The sequence below is a fragment of the Orycteropus afer genome, unplaced genomic scaffold (assembly GCF_000298275.1).
Source record: "Orycteropus afer afer isolate SDZICR_OR568_19922 unplaced genomic scaffold, OryAfe1.0 scaffold00001, whole genome shotgun sequence".
Taxonomy (NCBI): Eukaryota; Metazoa; Chordata; class Mammalia; order Tubulidentata; family Orycteropodidae; genus Orycteropus; species Orycteropus afer.
The window spans coordinates 36,202,050-36,221,980 of NW_006921588.1; the positions used below are offsets into that span (position 1 = coordinate 36,202,050).

The window sequence follows — 19,931 nt, forward strand, 5'->3', positions numbered from 1 at the left end:
AAAATATTTCCTTCTGAACAAATACTGAGTTAAGGAGCAAATCAAATAAGTAAACAGCCATTTAGAAAATAACATTTTATATCAAAATTTAGGGAATAGGAACAAGGAGTGCTGAATGGCTTAATATTTATCAAGGGTCATCAAGAAAGGACAAAAGAACACTGTGAGCTAATTAATTTGAGACATTAGGAAAAGAATAGCAAAACAAAGAGAATATAAATACAGACAGACATTACTGTTTTATTAAATTAATAGAGGTTATTAGTATAATACGTGGTTCTTCAAAAAAAACTAATAAAGCACCCAAATTTCGGTGTGGTAGGCAGGATTTTAAGTTGTCCCTCACTGACTTTCCCTCTTATATGATCTTCACTCCTTTGATGGTAGCTGGAGCATGTGACTATGATGGAATTTCACTTCCATAATTATGTTCTGTTTGTAGGAAAAAGGAGATTTACCATGCAAAGATCTGACCTAATCAGTTTCCCTGGCTGATGACATAAAGGGAAGTCAGGGAGGTAATTCCTCAGCTGAAATGGAAGAGAGCAAACATCCATATTGAAAGTTGCCTGTAGGTACTATGAGGTTATAAATGTGGATGACCTCTATCTACTTCCGTAGTGATACTGCCTCGGAAACCCAAGGAGGGATTGCTATGAGTTGAGTCCAACTCATAACAATAACAACAGTCCATAGTTAAAATCTAGGAGGAAAATGGGGGCCGCAGTTTTAGAACCAAAAAGGGATGAACTGCCTGTAACCAGTGATCTTGGACAAGGCCTCCAATGAGAAATGCAGCCCCTGCAGACACATCTGGATTTCATCCCAGTGAGACCCTCAGCAAAGAATCCAGCCATTCTGTGCCCAAATTTCTGACCGACAGAAACGAAGATAATAAATTTGTGTTTTAAGTTGCAATGCTTGTAATAATTTCTTACATAGAAATAGAAAACTAACACGTCTGGCAAAGAATATTTGATTTTTAAAATGCAAATTATATTATATGTATAGAAACAGTGAAAATCTATTAAGAACACTAATGATCCAGTAGGAAAATAAATAAAAGATGAGTAAAATTTATTGGGGGGGGGGACATAATTGGATCACAAACCCTAGGAAATATTAATCTTCATTTTAGCAAGTAAATTAATAGTAAAATAACCAGAATGTGTTTTTTACTTTCTAAATTGGTCAATAAATAAGGAAAAAAGAAGAGAACAGTGCACAAGTAATACTTCATCATCAGATGAAAGGAATCTATGAAACAGATAACTCAGCACAAATCTTGGAAAAATAAGTCACTTTTAATTATATGGGTCACTTTTAATTCTAATGCACAAATCTTGGAACGTTGTTGTTGTTGTGTGCCGTCAAGTTGGCCTGGACTCATAGTGACCCCTCCTTGGGTTTTCGAGGTAGTATCACTAAGGAAGTAGATTGCCCAACCTTCCTTCCAAGGAGTGGTTGGTGAGTTTGAACCGCCAGACTTCTGGTTAGCAGTCAAGTGCCTTAGGCACTATGAGGAACATAGTATCTCCCAATAAATATTAATTGAGTAATCAAATGAGTATTGCACATAGACTCAGTAGAAAATTTAAGTTAAAAGCCCACTTATGTATATGATTTCTTTGTTTCAAAGCTCAGAGTAGTTATTTGTTGTGATTCTTTTCTTCTTGGCCAGAGAAGATAATGGGATTTTCTAGCCACAGAGCCAGTACGTGTTACTCATCCTTTGCAGACCCAGCAGCCAGATCCATCTGGAACTTTTTCTTTGCCTTTTCTCTCCTTTAGACCAGGTCAGGTCTCTGCATTGCCTTCTCCTTGTTCCTAATACATCTCTCTTGGCTTTAAGACTTCCCAAATGTATCATTTTAAAACCCCAAAGACTATGGAGTTGCAGAACCTTAGAGCTGGGATTTTAGAAGTCACCCTTTCATTTCACATAAAAGAAAACTGTGGCCCACAGGAAGAATTATTTGGCCAAGGCTTCAGAGAAAATGAGAGGCAGAACCAGTACACCCTGGGCCAAGAGAAGGGTACAAAGACAAGGTTTTTGGTGACCTGCACATGACAAGCCCAGAAAAGTAGGTAGATGCCACAGAGATGATGGAGAACTTATGCAGACTTTAGTAGGAAAGCGCTTTGTTTTGCAAGATCATATCAACTTCTGTGGCAGATGGATTTAAGAAAAGTTTGACCACTTTTTATTAAAAAGTTCTTGGAAGAATCAATTGAAAAATTCTGAGAAGGTGGCAGATGTGGCTTTGCTATGTAAAATAATTTGCATCATTTATTTGGTCTAGCTATGAATTACTTTATGATGTTGTTGTTGTTGTTGTTCTTATGTGCCGTCGAGTCGGACCCGACTCATAGCGACCCCTCCTTGGGTTGCCAAGGCAGTATCACTATGGAAGTAGATTGCCCAATGATAGGATAACAATTTATGCATATTTTTAAGTATGCAAATGAAATAAACAATAATTATAACTATTACAGTGATGTGTAGTAATATAATGTTCATAGAGGCAGCATTCTGTATTAAAAAGAGCTTTAAAGTTGTAAGTGTTGAACCTCAGGTTACTGTTAACTGTATGCTTTTTGCTAGATCAATTACATTCTCCAGGTCTGGTTTTCTAATCTGAAATACAAGGTTCTCTAAGGTCATATTTAAGGAGACTGTTGGCACAGTTGTTAAGAGCTCGCCGGCTAGCCAAAAGTTCAATGGTTTCAGGTGTGAACATACCAGCCTCTCCACAGAAGAAAATGTAGCAGTCTGCTTCCATTACAGCCTCAGAAACCCTATGGGACAGTTCTACTCTGCCCTGCAGGGTCACCATGACTCAGAATCAACTCAACAGCAACAGGTTTTAGTGTTTTGTTTTGTTTTAGGTCAGTTTTAATTCTAATACTTCCTAAGTTAAAAAAAAAAAAAAGTAAGAATAATTTGCAAAATGTATTTGATTATAAGTGCAAGTTCTTCACATATGGAGTCATTTTTGCTGCTCATGTGAACATGGTTATCAGCACTTAGCATAAAGAAGTTAGAACTACACATTACTTTTTTCTCTTGAGAAAAGAAAAGAAAAATTGAACATTTCCCTAAAATTGCTCAATGGATTGGAAAATAAGGAAACTAATACTAGCTCAGAGATATGCAAATCCCTCTTGAGGGATTAGAAATACGATTAAGAAAGCAAGTGTCTATGGCAGTTCTACTAGAAAATTTAATTACTTGAATTCTCATTTTAATGGAAAAGAATTATAACACTTTTCTTAAGTTCTGCATTATCTTTCTAGCATGAAGCACACCTGTAATCCATCACCTACGATTCCAGTTTAATTTCTTCAAAGGGGACAAAGAACTTGAAATTTGTAAAGCTAAAGGTTGGGCAATCCTACTTCCGTAGTGATACTGCCTCGGAAACCCAAGGAGGGGTCGCTATGAGTCAGGTTTGACTCGACGGCACATAACAACAACAACTGAATTTAGCATCCTTCTAGAAATTTACATCATCACCCCTCTTTTTTTATAATGAGCTCATCCATTCCAAATTTTACATTATCTTTTAATGTGTATGTCTATAGAGCTTGAGAAGCTGCTTTTATTGCATTTATATAATGAGTTTAACATATTTTTGTGGATAAAATAGCTAACTTTATTTTCACAGTTCTTTAATTATGCAAGATTAAATTAAATTACATAATATAATAATTATGCAAGTGACTGGAAAACAAACATAACTTATTCTTTTTTATTCTTTAAGTTTTAAAATATTTTTGGTGGACTTAACTATTTTTGATAAACATACAACTCATCCGATGGAAGTAGAATGATTTTGACACACCACGGGCCTCATCAGTATATTTGACAGAGAAAATGCAAAATATTGTTAATGTGGTAGGTCAATTAGTGTGGAACTAGATTACAACAAAAAGCAATATGTCCCTAAAGAGATGTACATATATAGCATTGAAACAAGTTTAGATGAGAGAGCAATTATTTTTCTTTCAGTATAAGCAAAAGCCAGAGAATATTAAGAAAGTCACTTTGTGGAGATTTGGCTGAAAAACTAAGTTGGAGACAAAAACTTCAGTAATGTGTGAAACACATTAACTTGTTCACCAAACATTTATCAGGCATCAAGCATATGCCAGGTGGCCCGTTAGGGTCTTGAGTTAGATGAGCCTTGAATCACCAAAAAACCAAACCAGAGCAGGGGTGACTGCTATTACTCTCCAAAGGAGAGGCAACAAGAGTGAACTAAAAGTTCACAGGAATTTGGAGGATGAGGCTGGAATTAAGCAATTTTGAATTTAATTTACCGACAGTATTTGAAATAAGGTTGAGCAATCTACTTCTGTAGTGATACCGCCTCAGAAACCCAAGGAGGGGTCGCTATGAGTGGGGTCTGACTCAACGGCATATAACAACAACAACAACAACATTTGAAATAAGTAAGAGTCAAAAAGGACATTTGAGTCTGGATGCTGGAAGAATAATACTGCAAATAACCAGAATCAAGAACTTGATTAAAGGAGTGGGTTTAGGTCTGTGTGAAGGGAATAAAAAGTTCTTACTTTGAAAGCACATTGAATTTTAGCGCCGTCAGACACTGTTTTCCTACAGTAGTTCAGGCAGACTTATGTTGCTTGATAAATGTTTGAAAATTAATTTGTAAACATGTAGAGAATCACTTGTCTAGACCTAGACCATTTTCAAGAGCAGGTGTTTATTTGGAATACTAATGATAGTCAAGTATCGTCTTTTAAATCATCTTCAAGAACTAGTTGACTTCAGGTCGCCTCCAGCTCATGGAGACCCCGTGTGTCAGAGTGGAACTATGCTCCATGGGAATCTTGATGGATGACGTTTTAGGAGTAGATCACCAGGCCTTTCCCCCAAGGCTAAAAGCACGACATTCACCATTTTCACCACCCAGGCACTCAAACTCCTAAGATGTAGATGATTCCTAACTGTGTGTATCGAAGGGAAGATATACTCAACTTAATGGCAACAAAAAACAACAGCACTGAGAAATATAGTCAGTAACTGGTAACATATTCTAAGCTAGGTTTTAATACACCAGGTAATTTGAAAGAATGTTCTTAAGAGTGAGGTTGGATGTATCGGTAATAGCACTCTCACCTGGAGAAATTCTGACTCATTAAGACCTGAAGTAACTGTGTACATAAAAAAAGTTGTAATTTATTTTACCATCATCCGGGACAGATACATCGTGGAAGGATATTTAGTGAGGCAATGGGTAGGCATTAAACAAAATTAATTTCATATTATTTTAGGTTCACATCTTTTTACTTTGGGACTCTAAGTTGCCGATTAGAAATCTGAAACCTAGGTGATTAATAGTTAGTAATGAAAACAAAGTTTGATATGATGCCCACTATTATTTGTTCCAACCCCCAGGCTGCTCCATGGGTGGAAGATGAAGCAGTCTACTTCTGTAAAGATTTACAGCCTTGAAAAACCTTAGGGTCGCTACCAACTCAATTGCAGTGGGTTCATTAGTATTTAGGCAGAATGCACAGTGTGAAGGACTATGCTAAGCAAAAAATTTTTAAAGACTTTGCAAGAATTATTTTAAAAAATTCCCCTGTGAGTTAAATAATACCATACCAGAGGGTTTTATTATTGCTTGCTTTAAGTTACTATTATGTTGTTGTTGTTGTTATTTGCCGTCGAGTCGGCCCCGACTCATAGCGACCCCTCCTTGGGTTTCTGAGGCAGTATCACTACGGAAGTAGGATTGCCCAACCTTCCTTCCAAGGAGTGGCTGGTGGGTTTGAACCACCAGCCTTCTGGTGAGCAGTCAAGTGCCTTAGCCACTATGCTACCAGAGCTCCCAAGTTACTATTATAGTATTTGCTTTATAACAAGTATATAATTAGATTGGCTGAATTACTGTAAACAAATGTTAAATAGAATGCATGTCTACAGCAAAGAAGAAGTTAGCTTGCTATAGCTGATGAAATAATTTCTGTAAGGATATTATTTTTATCATTAAAAAAAATGATTGCCAGTTTATGGCATCAATGTGTGATTTGTTGTTTTTTCAATTCAAGGGTGAATTGTAGATGCTCTTATTTGTTAAGTTCATCACAATATTTTCTCCATGGAAACATTTAAGTTGATAAAATAATTTACAAGTGTGTAATTCCACTGTTTCTTTTGTTTCTAATAAACTCTTGTTTTGTGAGTCTTAATGTAGACTTGAAAGCATATGTGGGGATCAGATCTAACAGCTATGTGTATAACAAAAGAGATTTGCCATTGAAATTAATTTGTTTCATCTGAGTGCCACTCCAGACACACATTTACCAACAGAAAGCAATATGCCTTCTGGTTCTTACTTAATGTTGACGAAAATAGTGAAAATGGTTAAACAATAAATTCCATTTATTGATTTTTACGTGAAGAATGGGTACCTTGTACAAGACTGCTTTTCTTATCAAGAACACTGGGTGATGACAAAATCTTGCTAACATGGTTTTTATAAAATAATGAATGAATTTTTTCATGATTTTTATAGTACCAATAAAACCCAATTCTATGATTTTAAGTCATTTGTTGAAGTGACATATCTCACTTTGTGAGTCTATCACTTTAGGGCCAAATGTTGAATCTCTGCCTTTAATGTTGAGATAAGATATCAGAATTTCTTCAGACAAGATTGTTTCATAAATGGTTTAGCTGAGATTGTGACTCAAGCCCAACATTTGATGATTGCCTTTATTTGTCAGAGGAAAAAAATCAGTGACTTGTTACTGTGCATATTTTTAATTCAAAACAAATGCTGGGACAGAATATAAAGATTTTCAGAGCCAAATGCAACCAAAAAAAGTAGATTAAAATTCTATTTGCTACTGTATCCCATGTTGAACAGTCAACCTTCCAACTTTTGAGTGTAGAACGCAGGCCTTTTTAATATTTGTTGGACTATTGAAATTAGTCTTCAGTGAGAAATCATTTTGTAATTTCTGTGACCATCTTTAAGCCTTCAGAAATATGACACAGCTACCATATCATTAAATGTCTTGATGACTTGTAATTGTAAGTTAATATTTTTGTATTTTATAAGAAATGAAACATAAGGGAAGATAGCAATTGAATATGGACACAGACCTATGAGCTATCTTTCTTTGAGCAAAAATTTGATGAAATTTTTCTCAAAAAAATCAACTTCTTATATATATGAAATTCTCATTAATGATTTTAATGTTGTGTTTCATTTTTCTTATTTAAAACATTATAATAATAGATTTAATGGTTGGTTGGTGTATGCTTTTAAATACTTGTTAGGTTATCTATATAAACCTAAAGTTGGAGAAACACTGTAATCTATTTGAAAGCCCCATGAAAGCAAGGACCACAGATGTTTCATTCTCCAATTAATACTCAGAACTTAGCATGTTGGTAGTATTCAATAAATATTAGTTTAAAAATTACTGAAAGAATGGATTACTTTTACCAAAAATTTAAAAGCCAGTGCTGGTTTTCAGGGAGAACATATAACCATTATTTGTCAGGAAAATAGAATTTTCCCACCCGTTATTTATCTCAGCTTATAACACTGCAGGCTCTGAATTATTTGCCAGAAATCGAAATTTTTAAATTTAATGTGTCTAAAGTCACTGGCTTATTGGTGTATTTTTCAGCTAAACAACTTCTACCCAAAGAGCATAGGAATATACATATATAAACACATTTATAATAAATACTTTTGAACATCCTAACCATGATGTAATGTGAGTGAAAACAACAGGTAGTATTTGCTCAGAAGTAAGAGGTTGTTGAAGAAATATTTAAAACCAAACATTAAAATGTGGAATAAAATTACATTAATTTCCTTCTAAGTAGGGCTCTAGGGATCCTCTCTTTGTCTCTTTCCCTTTCTCTCTCCCTCGCCCTCATACTTCCCTGATTCACAGGACAATGTTTGGCTTAGTGTATGTTGCTTATGGAGATGTTTAATTTCCTGACATACCAGTCTGATTTTATGCCTGCATTGTGAATATGGTGAAGAAGTTAACATAGACAATGACTTTCTTATTTCTTCCTCTTTTTAATCCTTCTTTTGTTCTAAACTTACAATCTCTTTCCTTTGAGAAGAACTCAAAATAAGTTCAATTTTTTACTAGGCCATTTAGTAGTTACCAAAGGTGAAGTGATCGACTTTTTATGTCCATCTCCTTTACAGAAACTTAACGAAAGCAGTAGCTCATCAGAAGGCAGCACTGTAGACATTGGTGCACCTGCCGAAGAACAGCCTGTAGTGGAGCCTGAAGAAACCCTTGAACCTGAAGCCTGTTTCACTGAAGGTAAATAAAATGATCCTTATGTTAATTTTCCATTTGTAGAGTGCACATTTTTAAGCTGTTGATAACTCAAAATGAATCACCCCAGAAAAGAACAGATTTTGTAGTAGATCTATTTCCACTGCCATTAAGATATTAACAAGGAGCTCTGGTGGCACAATGATTAAAGCATTTGGCTGCTATCCAAAGAGTCAGTGGTTCGAACCCACCAGTCATTCCTTGGAAGGAAGATGAGGCAGTCTGCTTCCATAAAGATTTGGCAACCCCATGGGGTAGTTCAACTCTGTCCTCATGGTCATGTTGAGTTAGAATTGCTTTACTGGTAATGGGTTTTTGTTTGTGTTTTTCTTTGGTTTTAAGAAATTAACAAACAAAAAGGGTCTGAAATCTAGGTTATTCTTTGATTATATTTGCTCATCATGAATATGGAGGATAAAATTGTTCAAGATACTCAAAACTAATTTATGATTTTAAAAAATTTTAATTTTTAATATATAAACATAATTTTTTAAAATAAAATATTGACTTCACAATAAATTGGCATCTTATAAACTACTCAGAATATAGTTTCTCATGCACAGACTCCCTTAAAATAACTTTCTGATTAATAAAACTAAATAAATTACAAATGCTAACCCTTGTTTTCTAGGGAAAATATCTTTTTCCAATAGTTGTTGACAGGAATATGAATTAGGCATGGACCTTGACTCTTGATACCTAGTACTGACACAACTTGGGCAATAGATAGAAGAGGCAGCTTTTCTTATGACTGGTATTTCTCATAATCTGAATTCCTTGGGGATTTGAGTTTTGGGGATATGAATATATTTTCAAATTATATGGTGGTCTTGTCCTCACAGGCCTGATATGTATTCAGTCTGCCTTTATTTTCTATACAAATCATACACATTCAAATTTCTTCTCAAAACTACCTTCAACTGACTGTAGCATAAAAACCCAAACCAAACCATACCATCATTCAGTTCATTCTGACTCATAGCAACCCTGTGAGACAGAGTAGAATTTCCCCATTGGCTTCCCAAGGCTGTAAATCTTTACCGAAGTACACTGCATCATCTTTCTCCCTGTGAAGCATCTGGTGGGTTTGAACCACTGAACTTTTGGTTAGCAGCCAAGCATTTTAACCACTGTCGCATCAGGGCTACTATAGCATGAAAGAGCTTCTTATTCTTCTGAACACCTATAATACATATATCCATCTAATTCACTTCTGTCAAGTCCATTCCAACTCATGGCAGTTTTATGAAAACCCTTCCACTTCTGAACTGTTATATATGAGTTTACTATCTTCCTTCTTCCCTTTCCTTTTCCTTCGCTCCCTTCCTCCCCTCTCTCTCTTACTCTTTCCACCCCTCTCTTTCTCTTCCTTCCTTCCTTTTTCTTCCAGCATGCCTGCTTTTTTTTTTTTTTTTTTTCTTTCCACCCCTCTCTTTCTCTTCCTTCCTTCCTTTTTCTTCCAGCATGCCTGCTTTTTTTTTTTTTTTTTTTTTGCCTTTTGAAGGAAGATTGTGTGTATGAAGGACCCAATCTCCTGTGCTTATATGCATTTTTTGAAAACCAGAATATAAAGTGCTTAGTTGTAAAGTACATGTTTTGTATACTGTTATTGTTATTATTGTTTTGTATCCTCTATGGTGTTTACAGGGCGCTCTGGTGGCTCAGTACTTAAAAGAACTCAGCTGCTAACCAACAGGTCAGTTGTTCAAACCCGCCAGCAACTCTGCAGGAGAAAGACATGGTGGTCTGCTTCCATAAAGATTTACAGCTTTGGAAACTCTATGGGGCAGTTCAGCTATGTTCTATAGGGTCACTATAAGTCTGAAGTGACTCGATAGCAGTGAGTTTAGTTTTTTTCTATGGTGCCTACAAACCAAACCAAGCTCATTGCCATCAAGTCAATTCCGACTCATAATGACCTCTGTTAGGTTTCTGAGGCGGTGAATCTTTACAGAAGTAGATTGCCCCATCTTCCTTCTGAGCAGCAGCTGGTGGGTTTGAACCACCAACTGTCTAGTTAGCAGTCCAAAGACACACCCAAATATCTAATAGTGTAATTATGATGTCAGAGTGAGTGAAAGCAGTATGATGAAGTTAATGACAAATAAGAGCAGGGCCAGGAAAATCACATTTTAGTGTACTAAATTAATTTTAAGGAGCTCTGGTGCAATGAGTAAGGCATTTAGTTACTAACCAGAAGGTCAGTGGTGCAAGCCCACCAGATTTTCTATGGGAGGAAAATGGAACAATCTACTTCTGTAAAGATTTACAGCCTTGGAAACCCAACAGGGGTCACTATGAGTGGGAATCGACTCAATGGTAGTGTGCATAACACTGTAAAGTAAGAAAAGTAGGTATTATTACCAGGGAACCATTTAAAGAAGTTGAATACTTTTCACAACTTCATTTTGTTACTGAATGGTGTTCTTAATATTCTACGGTTATATCCTATATCCTAGCCAGACCCATAGTAATGAAAAGATAAATCAGGGACATGCCAAGGGTACTTATCGAAGTGGCAAAAATTATTTTATCTACTCCTATGTAATCATTATACTTACAGGCTGTGTACAAAGATTCAAATGTTGTCAAATCAGCGTGGAAGAAGGGAGAGGCAAGCAATGGTGGAATCTAAGAAGAACATGTTTCCGAATTGTTGAACATAACTGGTTTGAGACTTTCATTGTTTTCATGATTCTGCTTAGTAGTGGTGCTTTGGTGAGTGACTATTAAGCAACAACGTTACAAGATTAATTTGGAAAAATTTATAATAATGGTGACTTATTAATCTTTGCTACTGCATTGTCCTTGTATCCAAAGAATCTTTAATCTGCATTTTAATTCATATCTTCTGCACTATAGACTTAATTTATAAAATGTGTAACTATACATATCTGGGTTTCCTTTTATTAGGCATATGTACATTTCTAATAAGCCATTTGTTAGTGTTTGCTTATTATTAAGTAGCTCTTAAAATTTGGCCCTCCACCTTATTCATCATAACCCAAAGAATACAAATATCCAGTTTCTCATATTTAATAATAAAACAAGCATGGCAACCACTTTGTAGTTAATGGAAGTTCTGTGATTGGGAATATACATGTATGCCTCCAAGATACTGTGAGTTTGGTTCCAGACCACCACAATAAAGCAAATGGCACAATAAAGTGAGCCACATGCATTTTTTGGTTTCCCAGTGCAAATGAAAGTTATGTTTACACTATACTGTAGTCAAGTACATGTGAGATAGCGCTATGAAAAAGTTTGAAATGTTGTAAGACTTTCCAATATGTGACATAGAGACACAAAGTGAGCACATGATGTTGGAAAAATGGTGGTGAAAAGACTTGCTCCATGCAGAGTTGCCACAAACCTTCAACTTGTAAAAAACACAGTATCTGCACAGTGCAATAAAGCAAAGCACGATGAAACAAGCTATGCCTGTATGCTCTGAGTTTTGATTAATTTTGTGTCTCAATGGTAATATTACAATCTCTTTGAGATAGTCAGCTAGTCCTGAGGGATCATTTCTCTCTTCCATTGTGCTCATTATTCTCTTGCTGCTCAGGAAACAATAAATATTGGGCAGCATACCTAAGTGATTCATTAAGGATTGGTTTCCTTTATAAGAAAGTGGTCATTTCAGGAGAATCAATTTACATTTATGACAAATCATTTACAAAAATATAAAGTATAACATACAGATAGTATTTTAAAAAATACAAAGACCCAAATGGGATACTCAAACAATTAGAGAGATGACGGATATAGGTAGATACATAGATAGATAGATGACAGAAGGAAAGGAGGGAGTGAGGGAGGAAGAATTTTCCTAATTGAAACACAATTACCTGCAAGTTTCTTTCACTAAAGTTTGTAATCCTAATGCAGACCTATATCTCCCTGGGTGAAATCGATTTTCTTGCCAACTGCTTTAGACAAGTAATACACTTTCATCATTGAAAGGAATGTATATTTAGATATAAAATATCAGACAGACCTTAATATTAGAAGAATGCATATTATGGTCTAAATGAAAAGTAGTTTTATATTAACATTGTTGTCATGCCATATCTGAGAAATGAACAAAATAACGGAACAAGAAAGAGGCAGGTGAAGCTAAGTATTTAGTAAAACTGGACAGTATCAAATTTCTGCTTCATGAAATAGAGCCCGAACTTTATCCTTCCTTCTGTGGTGGTGGTGGGGGGGAACCCAGCAGAAGTAGCAAAAGAAAGAAACAAAGGAAAAAAATAACTTCATGTTAAGGTGGCAGCATCAAGATATGACATCAAGATCTGTTTCTGGAGCAAGTCAAATTAATTCATTGGAATTATGCTTTCACTTCTTTCTTTTGGCTATTTAATCATGAAGAGTATAACTTTTCCCCTGATTGACTAATTAAAGACCTTTAAGAGGAAATAAATAGCAATAGCTACTGTTCTTCTGTCCTCTTATTCTAATGAAATGATATGGTAGGTAGGTAGGTAGGTAGGTAGGTAGATAGATAGATAGATAGATTAATCGATAGACAGATAGATAATAAATGTAGTAAAACCCACAAAAGCCCAAAATCAGTAAGGTGGAAACCTGTCAGAGAAGGAAAAGGAGAATAACAGCAAAAGTGGATTAGGAAGACCGGGAAAGACAAGGAAGTCCCATCAAGTTCTTGCTCTCATAAGTTCCCCTGTAGAAAGATAGATAGATATAGATAGATAGATAGATAGGTAGATAGATGAAGAAAAATATAGCTTACAGACCACTAGCTTTTGAAAGCTAAAACATATAACTTTTTCGTTATAGGCATTTGAAGACATATATATTGATCAGCGAAAGACAATTAAGACTATGTTGGAATACGCTGACAAGGTTTTCACTTACATTTTCATTCTGGAAATGCTTCTAAAATGGGTAGCATATGGCTACCAAACATATTTCACAAATGCCTGGTGTTGGCTCGACTTCTTAATTGTTGATGTAGGTATCCTCCATATTTTTGTATTCCATTCAAGAAGTTTGTCTTATATTTATGCTAATTGTAAAATCATGAATCCATAACCACTATGTTGTTTCATAGGCATGCTAACAGACACTAAATTCACTCATTGAGTTTTGGAAGAAATCAGCTACTTTAGTATCGATTTTAAATAAAGTAGGGAGATATTACATGGTTTAAAATCGGTAAAGGTATGTGTCAGGTTTGTATCCTTTCACCATATTTATACAATCTGTATGTTAAGCAAATAATCCAAGAATCTGGACTATATGAAGAAGAACGTGGCATCAGGATTTGAGGAAGACTCATTCACAACCTGAGATACGCAGATGACACAACCTTGCTTGGTTAAAGTGAAGAGAAATTGAAAAAGGTAAAGATCAAAGATTACAACCTTCAGTATACATTACCCTTCAACATAAAGGAAACAAATATCCTCACAATTTGACCGATAAGCAACATCATGATAAATGGACAAAAGAATTTGTAAGGTTTTCATTTTACTTTGATCCACAATCAATACCAATGGAAGCAGCTGTCAAGAGATCAAAGTGACATATTGCTTTGGGCAAATAGGCTGCCAAAGACCTCTTGAAAGTGTTAAAAAGCAAAGATGTCACTTTGAGGACTAAAGTACACCTGATGCAAGCCAATTTCAATTGTCTCATTTTGTGAACGTTGGACAACAATTAAGGAAAATTGAAGAATTGAGGCCTTTTACTATGGTGTTGGCAAAGAATATTGAATATACCATGAACTGCTATAAGAATGAACAAATCTATCTTGGATGAAGTACAGCTCCTTAGATGTAAGGAAGGAGAGATTTTCATCTCATGTACTTTGGACATGTTATCAGGAGGGACTAGTCCCTGGAGAAGAATATCACACAGGGAAAAGCAAAGGGTCAATGAAAAAAGAAGAAGACCCTCAATGATGTGGTTTGACACAGTAGCTGTAACAATGAGCTTAAGCATAGCAAAGATGGTGAGGATGGTGCAGTGTTTTGTTCTGTTGTACTTAGAGTTGTTATGTATAAAACAAACGCAATGGCACCTAACAACAATATCTGGAATAAAAAGCTTAAAAATAAACAGCCACAACTTGTCAGAAAAAATGGTAAAATAGGGAACTTGAAGGGTATGTTGCTTAAAGTAGATAACCTAGTGTACATTTGGGTTTGGGAATCAAACCCAAATTTTAATCCCACCCCTACCACTTACCGGTTGCATGCCATTGATTAAGTTATTTGGCCCTGACTCTATGAAAATGGTGATAATAACACATTCTTAAAGGTTCTTAATAAACAATGATGCTAGGGAAAGGGGTTGGTGGTGATCTATTGTCATTTGTAAAAAAATTCTAGTTGATCTAATCCAAAAATTTAAAAATAGCTAACTTTATTATGGAATCCGTGGATAGTACAATGAGCCAGTGGGCTTAGCTGCTAACCTAAAGGTTGGAGGTTCAAGTCCACCCAGAAGCACACTAGAAGAAAGACCTGCAATCTACTTCTCACAATTTAGTCACTGATAATTCTATAGACCACAGTTGTCCAATATACTTGCTAAGAAGCTCTGATAGCATTGTGCCTAAGGCACTTGACTGCTATCCATAAGGCTGGCGGTTCAAACCCAGAAGCCACTCCTCAGAAGGAAGATTGGGCAATCTACTTCCATAGTGATACTGCCTCAGAAACCCAAGGAGGGCTCGCTATGAGTCGGGTCTCACTCGATGGCACATAACAACAATAACAACAAGAAGTTGAAATCATTTCTTAAGTGATTATGGTTTTAACTCCATTATAGGAAGCAAGGTGTGCCAGCATACAGACAAAGATATTTCTGCTTCTTGCAGTGGTGTGTCGTTTACCTAGAATGTAGACTAGAATTACAACAAGCCCATAATATATCAAATAGTCATTAATACAATTTGTAACCCAATGATTCACACTTCATTTACCCTAAAGCAAGTCCTTAATACTTGTTAAAGTTACATATCATATTTCATATCATTAATCTAGCATACTCTTGCTTTGGAAAATTATGTCCAGCATATCAGAGATTTATAGGCAACAGTTTTATTTTGAAAGGATAATAATACAGCAGGACTATGCACATTCCCCATGAAAAGTGTTTCTAGAGCTAAGAGTCATGCATAGTTTCTATCTCCATGATTCTGAACCAAGGCAAAGCCAAAGCTGTTTGAGAAGCTTAATAATGTTACCATGAAATGAATACAAAAACTTTGAAAGAAAAATTTTTTTCATCATATAATAAAAGATTAAAGTGTATAATATTAAAGTTTCATGTATTAGATGTCTTATAATATTTTAATTTCTCATAATGTTTTTAACGAGATGTTAACTTTTAAAACTTTCTGAGTTTTGCTGCCCTCTGTTATGCTCATTGGAGTCCCTGGTGGTGCAGAAATAAGGACACAATTTTAACCGAGAGGTTGACAGTTCAAACTTACCCAGGGGTGCCTCCGAACACAGGCCTGGTGATGTGTTTCCCAAAGGTTACAGCCTTGAAAGCCCAATGGAGCTGTTCTACTCGGCACACATAGGGTCACCATGCATTGGAATCTATTCGACAGCAACTGACAGCAATTATGTTCATTACATATCTGAGCTTTTTATTAGAAAGAGGAACTTACATTCAAAAGTTGTTTTTTAACAGTCGTTTCTGAAATTTTTAATAAAAAGAATTCTATTATTCTGTAGATAATTTCAGTTTGCAAAAAGTGATACATTTATTTTTTGATGTTTAATTATTTCATGAGGATTAATGTAGCAGGCAGAAAGAGAAGAAAAGCAACTATAACATACCTCAAATAAAAAGTGTGTAAAATTTAAAGCAACTTAAATGCACTTCAAAATAGAAAATTTCACAAGACTAATGTATAGTGAATGTGCAGCTATCCAATAACAGACATTTTCAAACCAAAGAAATTGTAAGCCTGCTTGAGTATGGAGTTTTGATAAATTCTTCATTTATACATATTACATACAAATTAAATAAAAGCACTCATTAACTTGTTTGGTAAATATTTGGTGACTGGCCATTTTAGGCTAGGTTTTGTGGCAGGAGATGTAAATTAGTATAGAAAAATATGAGGATGTTTTATGATGGAACGACTTTTTAAGTTATATTGTTTACATAGAAATAAACTTTTAACAAAAGAAAACATAATATGTCACCTTTCAAACTAATTTAGCACTTCAGTTTCTGAAAGTGTAATTTATAATGCTGAATATACAGATTCAAGATACCCATTTTTTGCTTTTTTAGATACAATGTTGTTGTTGTTGTTGTTATGTGCCGTGGAGTCGGCCCCAACTCATAGCGACCCCTTCTTGGGTTTCCGAGGCAGTATCACTACGGAAGTAGGATTGCCCAACCTTCCTTCCGAGTTCAGATACAATAGAAGTTTATTATTATATAAATTAACCATAAGGCAAAGGAGCTCTGGTGACATAGTGCTTAAGGCATTTGACTGCTAACCACAAGGTTGGCAGTTCAGACCCACCAGCCACTCTGCGGAAGGAAGACAGGGTAATCTACTTCCGTTAAGATTTACCAACTCAGAAACCCAACAAGGGTCACTATGAGTTGGAATCAACTCAATGGCAGTGAGTTTAGTTTATTTTCTTTTTTTTAACCATAAGGCAAACCCCTAGATTCAATAGCAACTTAATAAAGAAAAGAGAGAATAACCAATGGCATTTTCTTCCACTTGGATTTCTTCCTTTCTTTTGTTAATTTTTTGGTTTCTCTTTTCTAGCTAATTGTTCCACATCTATATTAGTGGATAATTAATATATGACATGTTATTTAAAATTACAATCCTTCCACCTTTTAATTAATGTGTTAAGAACTACTATATATATTTCAAACAGAAAATGTTTGCTTAGACTTGTAAATGGTTTCCTGAAAATATCTAGCCATTCATATTCTGAGTAATTACAAGGAAAGATACATTGTATTACGTACCAGTTGCCACAGGTTCAATTCCACCTTGTGGGGACCCCATGTGTTTCAAACTAGAACTGCCCTCCACAGGATTTTCATGACCATGAACTTTCAGAAGCAGATTGACAAGCTTTTCTTCTGAGGAACTTTTGGATGGGTTCCAACTGCCAACCTTTTGGTTAGTAGCACAGCACTTAACAGTTTTTGCCACCCAGGTACTTCACATTGTACTACATAGTGACTACAAATTGAATGAAAAAAAAATCCTTTTATTTTTGTGTGCAGGTTTCATTGGTCAGTTTAACAGCAAATGCCTTGGGTTACTCAGAACTTGGTGCCATCAAATCTCTCAGGACACTAAGAGCTCTGAGACCTCTAAGAGCCTTATCACGATTTGAAGGGATGAGGGTAAGGAAAAATGAAAGAACATGTAGTATTGCATATAGCCAAAATTAAATTCAATGAAATTTTTTAAATGTAAAATCCATGCATGCAAAAGGAATGGCAAATCCTTGCAAAATTGCTACTTTGTTCTTTTATCTGTTGCATATTTACTTTTGGAGATATGCAAGAGAACATAAGCCCCCTCCCTTGAAATGATATAAATCATTTATCCGCTATGCTTATTAAAATGACTTCTTAATTCATCTTGGGAGTTTCCTTACCAATCAATATACAAATAAGCAGGTGCACTAGTAAAGTACTATACATAATAATAAAATTATAATCAATTAAAGCAAATCTAAGTTATGTACTTCTTATTTGTGATCACCTAACTGTACCTACTGAGTTTTATTGGAAGTAATAATGAACTGTATGTTTGCCTAAGTATAACTGTAAAAGAAAAAAATAAAAAGAGTTGTCAGAATGTTTGTCTGTATAATGCCAAATTTTGATTTATTTGACCATATTCAAGTATTCTTTATAATGCTAATGTTTGCATTATTTGAATATATTCAAAGGTAGATATAAAATGCTGGCTTATTTTTAAACTTTTTAAAAAGATTTATTTTATGTAGCCTCAATTTGTAACTGCATTAGTGTTCTTAACACACAGAGAGTAGTAACACTAACTTGAAAACATATACTGATCAGAATTTTGTATTCTTCTTTTTAAGGAAACATTAAATCATTGACTGTTATTCATAAGAGATACTAAATATTTCCATTATTGTCTTGTTATTTTTCAAAGCTTTTTAAAAGCATGAAGCAATAAATTATATAAGATATACAATATTTGGGAGCTCTGGTAGCATAGTGGCTAAGGCACTTGACTGCTCACCAGATGGCTGGCAGTTCAAACCCATCAGCCACTCCTCAGAAGGAAGGTTGGGCAATCCTACTTCCGTAGTGATACTGCCTCGGAAACCCAAGGAGGGGTCGCTATGAGTCAGGGCTGACTCGACGGCACATAACAACAACAACAATAACATACAATATTTAAAAACCAGTTCTACGTTAAGAAAATGAACTTTGTTTTATGCTAACAAAACTGCTGAATTAAGTATGATTCCAATAGACATTGTTCTTTTGCTACCTAAGGTGTAGTTATGTTTCTAGAAACTAAACTATATTATAGATTTCCATTTGTGCTTTCTAGGTCATTTATGACATTAATCTGAAGTTTTCTTCTAAAATAAAATTCATCATAAATGTCACTATGAAGACATAAGACTTATAACTATAGTTTACTTAACATACATGAAAATATTTTTTTCATCAGAACAATTCAACACAGTAAATACAAACTGTTGTATTTTACTTAGAGGTCTTCACATTTTCACTAAAATTTTATTGGAAGTTCTCTACAGAGGTTTTTAAAATTTAAGTTGCTCAATGAAAATGTTTTTGTTTGTTTTTTTAAGTCTCATAATTTCAGTGCTGAAGACAAATACTATTTTTATATATACTGCTTGAAATTGTTGCCTGAATGAAAGCAATGCATTTTAAAAGGCTTCTGAAACCTGAACGATGCTAAAGATTTGAAGCTGTTTTAAACAAATGAAAACCTGCTGCCAGCAAATCTGTTCTGACTCATAGTGATCCTATAGAACAGAGTAGAACTATTCCATGGGTTTATAAAACTGTGATATTTAAGGAAGCGGACTGCCATATCTTTATTCCATCGAGCAGCCAGGGGGTTCAAACCACTGGTATTTCAGTTAGCAGCCAATCACATAACCACTGTATCACCAGGGTGGTCTCCTTGAAACTCTTTTTTTTCCCCCCCAAATGTTCTGTAGTGACCCTGTTATTAAGTCTTAGAGAGAATAAAGACAAAACAATCATCCAGGGTGTGGGAAACCATCATCAAGTATATAGTACAGAAAGCTGAATGGAGTCTTCAGGGCTTCTTAAAACACTTATAAGCATTATCAATTTGGCCTTTTGGAAGTTTATTATATCCATGAGTTAGATAGTCAGATACCCCCATATATACCACTTTATTTCCATAACAAAGTTGGTCTTTTTAGCCTACTTTAAATTTTTACAGAAACAACTTTACCCATAATTATTCATCAATAATATTTTTTATATTAAAGGAGAAGGGTGTTTTTGAAACTTGGAATTTTAAAAACCTAAGCTCCTTACAGTTGCTGGCTGAGAATGAA

The 19,931-nt window shown here is 35.0% G+C and overlaps 1 protein-coding gene across 1 annotated transcript in view; it reads left to right on the top strand.

Annotated features, from left to right (window-relative positions):
• Positions 1–19,931, top strand: part of LOC103208233 (sodium channel protein type 1 subunit alpha) — a 123,767-nt gene that overhangs the window by 85,263 nt on the left and 18,573 nt on the right. Inside the window, exons 15-18 of the mRNA XM_007953944.2 lie at positions 8,217–8,337; positions 10,916–11,070; positions 13,156–13,329; positions 17,605–17,727. Of these exons, the coding sequence (XP_007952135.1) occupies positions 8,217–8,337; positions 10,916–11,070; positions 13,156–13,329; positions 17,605–17,727 (573 nt within the window). The remainder of the gene's footprint in view (positions 1–8,216; positions 8,338–10,915; positions 11,071–13,155; positions 13,330–17,604; positions 17,728–19,931) is intronic.